Raw genomic sequence first — 11,971 nt, 5'->3', positions numbered from 1 at the left:
CTCATACTTCTGGGGCCTAGGAAGTCCAAGATCAAGGTGCTGGCCAATGTGGTTTCTGGTGAGAGCTTACTTTCTAGCTTATGGATGACAAACTTCTCACTGTGTCTTCACATGGGGGGTTGCGGAGACGGGGAGATCTTCCTCTTCTTGTAAAGCCAGAGTCCTATCAGATTAGGATTCTACCCTTATGACCTCATTTAACCTGAGTTACCTCCTAAAGACCCCTGTCTCCAGATTGAGCCACTGTGCGGGTTAGGGCTTCAACAACTTGTGGAGTGGGCCACAAGTCAGCTCACAGCAGGCTCCCATTTCAGATGATTCTCTTTCTTTTTTTAAGTGAAAGCCACATTTTATTTAGCTAGTGAAAATTTTCAAAACTCCATTGTTACAAAAAGGAATGCAATCACTCACAGATTAAACATAAATACATGACTTGGAATTCTCTGCCTCTTAATGCTTTCGTGCTAAACCAGGGCTTATTGAGCCCAGGTAAGTTCCCCCTTTTCCCCATCAATTATGTTTTAGGAGTTGACTTGGGTATCTTCCTTTGCCTCAGAGATAACTTGTTAGTCAAGTCATGGTCTCTTCCATTTCTTTCAGAGGAAGCATTTTATAATCAGGTGAACAGTAATAATCAGGTGCCCCATGGATGTTAGGAGACCTTTCTCACGAGACACCCCAATGCTTGCTCAATGGGCTCAAGTATAAAATGACAAGGATAGAAGGTACGTACGGGCTCACACCACTTAACGTGGTTTTCCTGGCTGAGTGCCTGATTTGCCAGCAGCAGCAACTGTAAGCCTCTGAAATGATATCCTTACTTTGAGGATCTTGCTTGCGGAAGACTTATTGGACCTCTTTGGGGACAGTAGAGAATCTTTACTGTAATACACACTGGATTAAATTTGCTTTTCCTGCCCATCATGCCTCTGCCAACACCATCAATTAGGGGATGGTATTATCAAGCCATTACACATCCATCAAGACATTACATTCAGTATCATATCTTATCAAAGAACTCACTTTACTATGAGACAAGCAAGGTAATAGGTTAATTTCTATGTGATTTACTGGTCTTTCCATATACCTCATCATCCAGAAGAAGCCAAACCTATAGGATGATAGGGTGGCACTCAGTTATGGCACAGACAAGGTGAAGCACCTTTGAAAGTTGGGATGCTGTCCTGAGGTTTGCAGAGTGTGCTCTGAACCAGTGACTAATAAATGGCGGTGCCTCCCCCATATGACCAGTATACACAGATCCAGTTCTTACTCTCCAGTCTTCCTGTTCATTTGGTGAACTACAAAATAAATTCCTTTTCTGCTTAACTGGCTAACTTGTTTCTACTGCTTACAAAATAAGTATCTAAGCTAAGATATAATGCTTACTCTCCCTCCCCTCTCCCAGACCACACTCATTCTTAGCAATTACCAGTCCTGTCTTATTCCTTTAGTCCTATCTTGATAATACGGAATCATAACTGATACTGTGATTTTACAGGCTGATGTGTTACATCTTGAAGGCATAGTTCGTAAATCTTTTTTACCTTCAAGGACTCCTTTTATCACTTTTCTCTGACATACCCATGTTATGATGTTGTCACACAATTGCATTTATTATCTATTTCTCCATTAAGTAATCAGGGACATTTTCTGTTCAGCATGACATGCAGTGTGACGGAATTAAATTTTACTTAAAAGAGAAAAAAAAGAAGCCTGTGCATTATAGCTTTATTAAGAATAAAAAGTATATGTTAGACTTTTCAAATTATTAAAAATAAAACGTAAAACGTCATACTTTTGTGGACCCTTAGAAACACAGGAATCTCATTTAACACTAAAATTTCAAAAACTGACTCTAAGAAATGTAAAACTACTCTACTTTCCAAAAGTGTCACTCCTCCACAGTAAAATAGTGAATAAAGTGCTCTGGGTTCTTTGTATCCAAGAGTATAAAAATATACCCATTTTGAAGAATGGAAAAATTATTTTTAAGAAAATAGGAGAAGGTGTTTCTCTGGCCTATTTTTAATGCAGTGCAGTCTGGAGCATTCCCAGTCTGAACAGAAAGGGGTATAGGAGAAATACATTGGATTCTTCATTATTGTGGAGGCAGAAAGGGTGGAGAGGAATAGGTGGCATTCATTCCCTCTTGTCCTCTATGGGTTCAGAATTCATGTCTCAGTGTATGTATGTTTAGCTAGCTGAAAGGCCACCAACATTCACTGAGTTTACAGGGTCTTTTCACTTGGATTCACAATCCCTCCCTCTCCCTGCTTTATTTCTGAGCATGTTTAATGTCCAGGGTGCCTTAAGAATATGAAGGCTGAGTTATGACAATGAATATGACAGATTTAACTGTTTAACAATAAGGGGATGGGCCAGTGTACTGAACCAATGAATAGCAGATGATCTTGTTGGTATTTGCTCTAACAGGGAATGCAGCCTGTCACTTTTCATTCTCATAGCAAGTAAAAACCAGAAGCACAATAAATGCAGGTGTCTTCAGAATTCTCAGAAATTTAGAGCAGTGATTTTGGGGAAGGAAAACCAGAGAGCCTTGTGTGAATTCTGTCCTGTCACATGTACCTGTTGGTATTCTTTCTAAATCACTCTGAAATGCTACAGACTAGCAACCAGAAAAAATAAAATAATGTCTGAATGGCAAAGTCCTTTCTTGAGACATATAAATTCCTCGACATTTTGGTATGAAGATTTTCAAATTCACAAAAAGTTGAATAGTACGATGAATACCTGTATGCCCCCCATGTGGTTTTTCATTTTTATTTTTTAAAATATTCTTTTTTTTTTTTTTCTGTAGTTTTACTTATTTATTTATTGGCCATGCTGTAGGGCATGCAGGATCTTAGTTCCCTGACCAGGAATCAAACCCAGACCCCCGCCGTGGAAGCGCAGAATCTTAACCACTGGACCACCAGGGGAGTATCACCTCACCGCCCCCCCGCCCCCCGTCCCCCCGCACTGTAAAGTCAACAGTTGTTAACATGTTGCTGCATTTGCTCTACCTACTTGTTTATCTACATTTATTTTAGGATTTTATTTACATTTATTTTAGCAATTTGGAAGTAAGTTGCAGATATTATGACACTTCATCTGTAAATACTTCAATACACATCTCTTTAGAATAATGACGTGACTTAAAGTAGCTATTTTTAATGAAAGTAATAGTAATCTTCTAACTCAGGGGTCAACAAACTATGGCCTGCAGGCCAAATCCTGACTTGTAAATAAGGTTTGACTGGAACACAGCCATGCTCATTCATTCAATGAATGAAATTCATTCATTTACGTATTGTGGCTGCTCTTGGGCTACATCAGCAGAGTTAAGTAGTTGCCAAAGAGACCATATGGCCCAAAGGCCTAAAATCTTTACTATTTGGCTCTCTACAGAAAAAGCTTGCCAACTCCTGCTCTAATAAATACAAGTGTGGAAATATTTACAAAATCTTCATGAGCCAAAGGATTTGACTGTTGCTCTTGCATGGCAAGTGTTTCTTCCCCTAGCGTTTGGGTCTTGCAATGTTGTGAACCACAACTTAAGTTGTGGATGGGTGGCTGCAGTGGGGAGTTAGGGAGATAGGAGTGGGACTGAGGAAGAGAACTAACATCCACTGCACACTTATTATGTACACGGCCCTGTTCTAGGTGCTTCATACACCATTATGTTTACTGTGATCCTCATAACAATACCATGAGGTAGACATTATTATTCCAGTTTTTTGATGAGGAAGCTGATGCTTAGAGAGGTTAGACAATTTGACCAAAGTCCTGCAGGTATTAAATAGAAAAAACAAGAACCTAAATATATCTCCAAAAAGATATGGCAAAAAATCAGTTAAGATACCCTAGGAAGAATTCTCAAACATTTTGTGGTCATGGTTCATATATATGAATGTATGGATGAATGAGTACTTTGGGCTTCCCCGGCTTCCAGTACAAAACCATGGTAAGATCCCTGTGAGAAAGCACCTAAGGCCTTTCTTTAAAATATAGTGAGGACGGGGCTTCCCTGGTGGCGCAGTGGTTGAGAGTCCGCCTGCCGACGCAGGGGACACGGGTTCGTGCCCCGGTCTGGGAAGATCCCACATGCCGCGGAGGGGCTGGGCCCGTGAGCCATGGCCGCTGAGCCTGCGCGTCTGGAGCCTGTGCTCTGCAACGGGAGAGGCCACAACAGTGAGAAGCCCGCGTACCAAAAAAAAAAAATATATATATATATATATATATCTATATATATAAAATGAGGACATTAAGAAAACAAAACTAAATATATATATAGTGAGGACATATATTAAGGACCAGAAATTTGGTATTATAAAATGAAAAGCACCGAGGAAAGTCACCTCAAGTGCTTTAATCATATACTTTCTAAAATGCGGGTAATATCTGGCCTGATTACTTTGAGGGAAAGTAGATATTAAAAAGCATTCAAAGTATAGAGCTCATTATAAAAGTGTAAGGCATCATTAGTTTGTGTCTCTGTCTAAGCATGCATGCCTCAGAACCAACTAGGCTATTTCATTCCTCTCTACTTCTCAAATTTATGTATGAGAATCATGGAGGCTGCTCATTAACCTCAGATTCCCGGGCCCTACATCCAAAGATTTCTTCCACAGACCTGGATGGGGCCCAGGACTCAGAATTCCAGGTGATTCTGAATCAGGTGATCTGGGAGCCATACTTTGAAAAACACTGCTTTAAGATATAATTGATGTTTCACAAGCTCTATTGAAAACAACCACTTTTTTTTATTAAAAAGGAGCTCTTTACGTAACAATACGTGCTGTAAAATAATACAATGTAAAATAATTCAAGCAGTACTGAAACATACAAAGTAAAAGTAAATGTTCTCTCCTCACCACCTACTCTTATCTCTCATCCAACATACGTTCCGATGATTAGTTTTCCAGACTTGAATTGTCTATGCATATACCAACATATATACTGGTGAAGAATGATGAACATTTGATGTTTCTATTTTTGTTTTGCTATTAAAAATTAATGCTGAAATAAATATACTTATTCTCATGTCTTTGGGCATGAAAATGTAGGATAGATTCCTAAAAGTTGACACACGATGACAGCTTACCTATTGGTCAGATTTTACCTTTATTTGCGTGTGTGTCTGTGTGTGTGTCTGTGTGTGTGTGTGTGTGTGTGTGTGTGTGTGTGTTGGTGACTTTTTGTGCCTAATATTTTGAATGATTCGTTACTGATATCTGTATCAAGGTCCAACGTTCACAACAAAAAGATTTTTAATTAGACCTGTTATCACCCCCAGTGAAAATTCGGCTTACAAGTTCCCACTAACACGGCCACAAAAGAGGTGAGTTTAGGGGAGCCAGAGGGGGGCGCCACCGTTCTCTGACAACTTGTACAGGCAACTTGGGTGAGTGCAGGGTAGTGCACGGAGCTTCTTCAGCCCCGGCGGCGGAACCGACGGCAGAGGGTAGACCCGGGAGCTGCGGCACACCCCGGTCCTCCCCGAGTCTCCTCAAGAGCCCCGACTTGGGGCAGAGATGCGCTCAGCGGCGCTAGCCGCCGCCGCCGCCTCTTCTCACCGCTGCTCCCGCCTCACTCTCAGTCGGTTTCTCCAACTCGCGTCCGGTTCCACGTTCCTCAGTCCTCAGCTATGAGCAGCGGCACAACACAGACGGCGAGGTTTACGGCCCGCAGCCGGCAGGTGAACAGCACCTGACAGCTGCCAAAACAATTCGAAGCCCCTAGAGATACCCACATCAGCCCTTCTCTTCTTGCCCCGCCCCTTCCGCTTGTGATTTGCTTCAGCTTCCGGTCACGGGGTCTCAGCCCTGACGTGAAGAGCTTGGCGTTGTGGGATTTCCTTCCTTTCTCGCTCTCCGGCCATCTTGGCGGCTGCAGGGCGTGAGTAGGCTGTTCCGTACCGAGGTTTAGGCCACGCGGGGAGTCCAGGGAGTTGCCGTTTGGAGCTTCGGATCCTAAACTTCCTGTCTTGTCCTCTGTGTTCTAGGCTGGGGGCGTCCCGCGCCTAAGGCAGGAAGATGGTGGCCGCAAAGAAGACGGTGAGTGTAGCAGGCCAGGGCCGGAAGCCTGTTCACATGGAGAGATGAGTCTCGGCCGGGGCGGGCGGGTCCGAGCACAGTGGGCGCGCAGCGTGCCCGCTGGCCTTGTAGGGGTCCAAAATAAACCCGAAGGACTCTCCCAGGGATTTGGGACCCTCTGCGGAGGTTTTATTAAGGGGTTCAGCTTCCAGGAAGGTGGATCCCGTTTTAAGTGGTTACAAACAAGGCCTTCAAGTCCGTGTTACATGTTTGCTTTGTAGAAAAAGTCACTGGAGTCGATCAACTCTAGGCTCCAACTGGTTATGAAAAGTGGAAAGTACGTGCTGGGGTACAAGCAGACTCTGAAAATGATCCGACACGGCAAAGCGAAACTGGTCATCCTCGCCAACAACTGCCCAGCCTTGAGGTAATTGAAAGAACCTGAGTGTGTTTGTCGCCCACTGCAAATTGGTCGTGAGCGAATATCCAGGAATGTGAACTTGCAATCTGGGTAGCATAAACTGGGTATCATGTAAAATTTTGTATTACACAGGGACACCTGGAGAATAATTTAATGGTTGTTGATTTTGGGCTCTTGATTTTTCTCCCCCTCATCATATTCTCTCCTCGTATGAGGTTCTCTTTGGGAGAAATGCGTGGCAGAAGGGGTAAAAACCAGAGAATGTCAAAGTTTGAGGGCAGTGCAGAAACATAACTTGTTTGTCCATGTGTCCTGCCTTTTGGGTCGTTTTTTTTTTTTTAACTTTAAGATGCTTTAAAAGAGCTTCATTTTATGAACTTGTTGTAGTGTAGGAAAGCTAAGATCAGAGAAGTTCAGGCTGGCCTGTGGAGCTGCAGGTTCCCAGTTCACCCAGTTTTTGCTTGTCTCACTGTTTTGAAACTGAATTTAGTGGGTATTTTATATAAGTTAAAGAAACTTGGACCATGCAGAATATAAGCCGTGTTTTCAGTCCCTTTCCCTTGTTGATTTTCTGTGGTAATATATAACCTCACAGCATTTTATATAGTGTGTGTAGGTAATTGGCAAAGCCTGGAGAGATCTCTTCTTCCATCCCATCCCCTCCCAAACCTTTGGTCTTATTCCAAACCTTTCATGCTTACCTTCTATAGCAGTGCTTTTCAAGCATGAATATGCACACAGTCACGAATGATCTGGTTTAAATGCAATTTCTGATTTAATGTATCTGGATTGGGGCCTGAGATTACGCATTTTTAACAAGCACCTTTTGGCACTACTTGTCTGCGGATGCACACTTGGAGTGAGTAGTGGCAACAGTGTATTAGGACTCCCTTCAAATTCGTAAAACCATTCATGTCTACCTACTTAGTGGACACAAAACTGCTAACTCTGGGTAAGTACAAGCATATGGCATCCCTGGTTTTATTGCACTTCCCTTTATTGTGCATCGTAGATACTGTGGGGTGGGTTTTTTTTGTTTGTTGTTTTTTTTACGAATTGAAGGTTTGTGGCAACCCTGCATTGAATAAGTCTGTAAGTTCCAGTTTTTCAACAGCATTTGCTCACTTCATGTCTATGTCACATTTTGGTAATTCTCGAGATATTTCAGACTTTTTCTCTGTTGTTATGGTGATCACTGATCTTTGATGTTACTACTGCGACTCCCAGAAGGTTCGGATGATAGGCAGCTTTTTAATTAATTAATTTATTTTTGCAATAAAGTATTTTTTAACTAATGTATGTATGTTGGTTTTTTTAGACACAATGTTGTTGCACACTTAATAGGCTATAGTATAAACACAACTTCTGTATGCACTGGGAAACCAAAAAATTCCTGGGACTAGCTTTATTGCAATATTTGATTTATTGCAGTGGTTTGGAATGAATATGCAGTATCTAAGGTATACCCGTAATATTATTCTCCATCTAGGTTTCAGAGCACCAGAGGGTGATAGAAACGGCTTAGAAGTTGTCATGGGAATTTTATAATGTAAAGTGTCTGGCGATAGTAAATGCTAAGTAAATGATAATTTTATTTTGTACTCTACTCTTTTCCACAAGCACAGGTATTTACTGGTTGTCCCATCCCTTGTAAGGGATCCAAGGAAGGATGATTTGTATTGAATAATGGATATGGTAATGTTTCTAAAAGTAATAACTGGCTTACTGTTTGAAGGCCTTACCAACATTAGAACTAATGAGAGAAGTAACATTTAATCTGTGTTACTTGGTATGATATTTATCTACCTTGTTTTGGTTCCCAAAGGAAATCTGAAATAGAGTATTATGCCATGTTGGCCAAAACTGGTGTCCATCACTACAGTGGCAATAATATTGAATTGGGCACAGCGTGTGGAAAATACTACAGAGTATGCACACTTGCTATCATTGATCCAGGTATGCTTTTTAAATCATAAAGTAATTCTTTTCCTTTATGATGTAATACAAGTATTTCTTGCTCTACAAATGTCTTTAGTTTCTAAGTTCAGATGTTGAGGATTTGGATACAGCAAGGGATATCCTGTAATTTTATTTTACAGAGAATTGATAATGAATGTCAGTACAGAATTACCTTTTTATAAATGAAATTCTCTTTACTTTGAGATCATGAGTTTCATTTCATGCAGCACCTAAGAAATGATGACTTCAGGGCCTTGGTAAAAGGTGAAATTATAAAGGGACAGAAAAATCAGGTGAAACGGTAGAAAAAAGGAACGTTTACTGGCTGCCTGAGAACAGATGGATAAAATCATGTCATGTTTTGAACTTACGAATTTTTAATTAATTCATAAAATACTGCGAATATTCTCGCTGTTCTGATGTTGTAATAATCAGGGCAGGCTAAACATTCGCTATATTAAGACCATGCATGTGTCCCCGGACCTAGTTCTTTTCCTAGGTCTGGTTTTATAAATGCTGGTGATAAACTAAGTCTGATTTACATGATGAATCTTATGTGGGAAATGTCTGTGACTCTGGGTATCCTATCAACCTTGAGAAATGGTAGCACAGCTAGTGTAATAACTTTTGAAGATAACAATTGCTAATTTGATGATTACCTGTTGACATTAAATGAATTGTAAAATTATTGTGTTTTATTTTCTAGGTGATTCTGATATCATTAGAAGCATGCCAGAACAGACTGGTGAAAAGTAAATCATGCACAATTTTTCTTTAATAAAACTGGCCAGAGCTTGTTTTTAAAATACTGTATTCATTTCAGTCATTTTTTAAAATTTCTTTTTGTTTCAGTATACCTTCCTGAAGCTAGGATTAGAGGGCATGGGGCAGCTAGATATATTGGCAAGACTTCCCAGACATTGTTGTTTCTTTCCCTGTTATTGTAAAGGGAGCGCACTGAGTTCTTTTCCTGTACTAGATTTTTAAGAGACTTATTAATTTTCATCATTTTCAGTCTCGGGTTATTGTTCTTTTATATTTGAGTATGTCAGAGGCAGCAAGGTTCCATACCCAGAATCTAACCAGAATTGCAATTTACAGTCCAGCTTAAATCCACCAAATCTGAGTAGCAAAGAGTATTAAGTGAAGTATGTTCCTTCCACCCCAAAATTTTCACAGGCTGAGAGAAGTTCTATTTAATGAAGCAAGGTCTTACCGAAGGATGTGCAGTGGTTAGGGTAGAAGAAATGTACTTGGACAACTTAAGAATATTCCTAGATCTTCAATAGTGTTAATTCCACAGTTTTGCAAAGTGTGTTTTATATAATTATAGTCCTAAAAGATATACTGTGAGGTAGGTTTGGTGTGCAGATTTTGGGGAAACTGCATACTACATCTCCCAAGTATGTCCTATGTAAACCTTTTCCCACATTTAGTAATATCCTTTGGAACATTCAAAGGAGTTAACTTGGGGGAAGAATGTTGACTTAGATTTACAGAGCTGAATATTGTTGTTAGGGTATACCCTGCACAATTTGTGTTGGGTTCTAAGGTTGCAGAAGTGTCAGAAATGTCTTTTGGTCTTCAGAATCAATCAACTTGGGTAGGCAGTTTTTGGTGGTAGAGGAATGATCCATAGGAGATGTGGATGCCTTCAGTACACTATCCAGGAAATATTTACTGAACTTGGAGTCAGAAGGCTACCTCTTAATAGTTATGTAACAGCCATGGGTGGGTCAAATTCCTACTTCCACAGGTGAGGGAATTGGTTTCTTTCAAGCTAGATGTTGCATGATTTTAGTTTGTATCTGAAGTTAATCTAAGGTTGTGGGTATAATTTGGAGAGTGGCCATTATTAACTAGAGTTTTCTTACCAGTTCATTTACTCAAATTTTCTCGATTAGGGAGTACTACTGACATTTTTCGATAGAACGGTTCTTTGTTGTGGAGGATTGTGGATACTGCTTGATATTTCTCATTCCTGGTTTTCCTTCCATGTTATTGTAACAACACCCCCAAGCGTCACCACGTTTTCACAGCATCTCTTGGTTAAGAGCCACAGTTATAAAATCTTTATCTCTGATAAGAATTCCTTGGTCAGACTACTGATGATTTTCAATGCTGTTAGTCTATTTCCATGGTCATTGAAATGTTTGTCTTTTGGTTAAGGAAGTTTGTGTGATTATTACTTACTTGGTCAGTTTCTTCTTTCAAATTGACCTTTCATGCTATTTTGTTTTGTTTTTTGGGGGTTTTTTTTTTGGCTGCGTTGGGTCTTCATTGCTGTGCACGGGCTTTCTCTGGTGCGGTGAGTGGGGGCTACTCTTCATCGCGGTGTGCGGGCTTCTCGTGGTGGTGGCTCTCGTTGTGGTGGCTTCTCGTTGCAGAACATGGGCTCTAGGCACGGGCTTTAGTAGTTGTGGCTCACAGGCTCTAGAATGCAGGCTCAGTAATGGTGGTGCATGGGCTTAGTTACTCTGGCATGTGGGATCTTCCCAGACCAGGGCTCAAACCTGTGACCCCTGTATTGGCAGGCGGATTCTTAACCACTGCGCCACCAAGGTTGACTAGTTCCAATTAATTTCTTAAGGTTTGGGTGGTACCCGAAGAATACAATATTGTGACTACCAGTGTACCATTTCTTTGTAAAGGTTCTGTTGCATGACTTTGGCTGTAGGCATTTTGGAATTACGGTTTTTGGAAAAATAATTTCTAGGACCTTCTAGGTAGTGTTAATATGCTGTAAGACCATTTGGATTTTACCTTGATATGTGGCTTTTATGCAATCATCGTTTCAGCAGAAAGTTTAAAGTTCAGAGGAAAGGAGTTTAGAACTAGTAGATGGGAAACATACCTCATTCATTCTGGCCTAGGGCAACTGTGGTGAAGTGCCATTAAAGTGCTGCCAGAATTGGAGACAATAAGGTCTAAGGTGGCATTTTAAAATACATTTTTCAGATTATGATGAAAGTACAGTAAGTCCCCTGCATATGAACGAGTTCTGAGAACGTGTTCCTAAGTCCTATTTATTTGTAAGTCCAACAAAGTTAGCCTAGGTACCCAACTAACACAATCGGCTATATAGTACTGTACTGTAATAGGTTTATAATACTTTTCACACAAATAATAAAAAAAATATATTTTTAATCTTACAGTACAGTACCTTGGAAAGTACAATAGTACAGTACAACAGCTGGCACACAGGGCAGGTTCGCATCTTTGAAAGTTCACAACTTGAAGGTTCGTATGTAGGGGACTTACAGTAATGTGTTTGGCCAGGAAGCTCTAATATGCAAGGATTGCAGGAAATTCCAGTCAATTGGACTTAATGCATACTTAATGCTGAACTACCTGTTTTTAGGCCTAGAAATAGGAAGGTCCCAAAGAAGAGTTTGGATATTCTGGAGTATGTTAATTGCAATCGATATGATATGGAAGCAGCAGCAAAAGGTATATAGAGAAGAAAGAAAACTTTAGGCTAGTAGCAAATGCTGTTAGTTGGGCCTTCTAGACGATGATCATCTAGTTCATAGAAAACAGTTCTCTTTGATTT

At 40.5% G+C, this 11,971-nt stretch overlaps 1 protein-coding gene and 1 non-coding gene across 2 annotated transcripts; both read left to right on the top strand.

Annotated features, from left to right (window-relative positions):
- Nucleotides 1–5,815: 5,815 nt before the first annotated feature.
- On the top strand, nucleotides 5,816–9,219 carry RPL30 (ribosomal protein L30). The gene is made up of 5 exons (XM_032610537.1): nucleotides 5,816–5,901; nucleotides 6,008–6,059; nucleotides 6,320–6,465; nucleotides 8,285–8,415; nucleotides 9,125–9,219. Exons 2-5 carry the CDS (start codon nucleotides 6,039–6,041, stop codon nucleotides 9,172–9,174), a joined length of 348 nt encoding a protein of 115 aa, XP_032466428.1. The 5' UTR covers nucleotides 5,816–5,901; nucleotides 6,008–6,038; the 3' UTR covers nucleotides 9,175–9,219.
- Nucleotides 8,815–8,946, top strand: LOC116742823. The gene has a single exon (XR_004346597.1). It is a non-coding gene; the product is annotated as a small nucleolar RNA SNORA72 (small nucleolar RNA).
- Nucleotides 9,220–11,971: the final 2,752 nt, after the last annotated feature.

This window comes from Phocoena sinus, chromosome 17, assembly GCF_008692025.1.
Source record: "Phocoena sinus isolate mPhoSin1 chromosome 17, mPhoSin1.pri, whole genome shotgun sequence".
Lineage (NCBI taxonomy): Eukaryota > Metazoa > Chordata > Mammalia > Artiodactyla > Phocoenidae > Phocoena > Phocoena sinus.
This window is presented reverse-complemented; position numbering and strand designations above follow the sequence as displayed.

Coding starts and splice junctions, on each gene's coding strand:
- RPL30 (XM_032610537.1), top strand. CDS start 6,039: ATGGTGGCCGCAAAGAAGACG. Junction 6,060..6,319: donor TGGTGGCCGCAAAGAAGACG/GTGAGTGTAGCA, acceptor TTTGCTTTGTAG/AAAAAGTCACTGGAGTCGAT. Junction 6,466..8,284: donor AACAACTGCCCAGCCTTGAG/GTAATTGAAAGA, acceptor TGGTTCCCAAAG/GAAATCTGAAATAGAGTATT.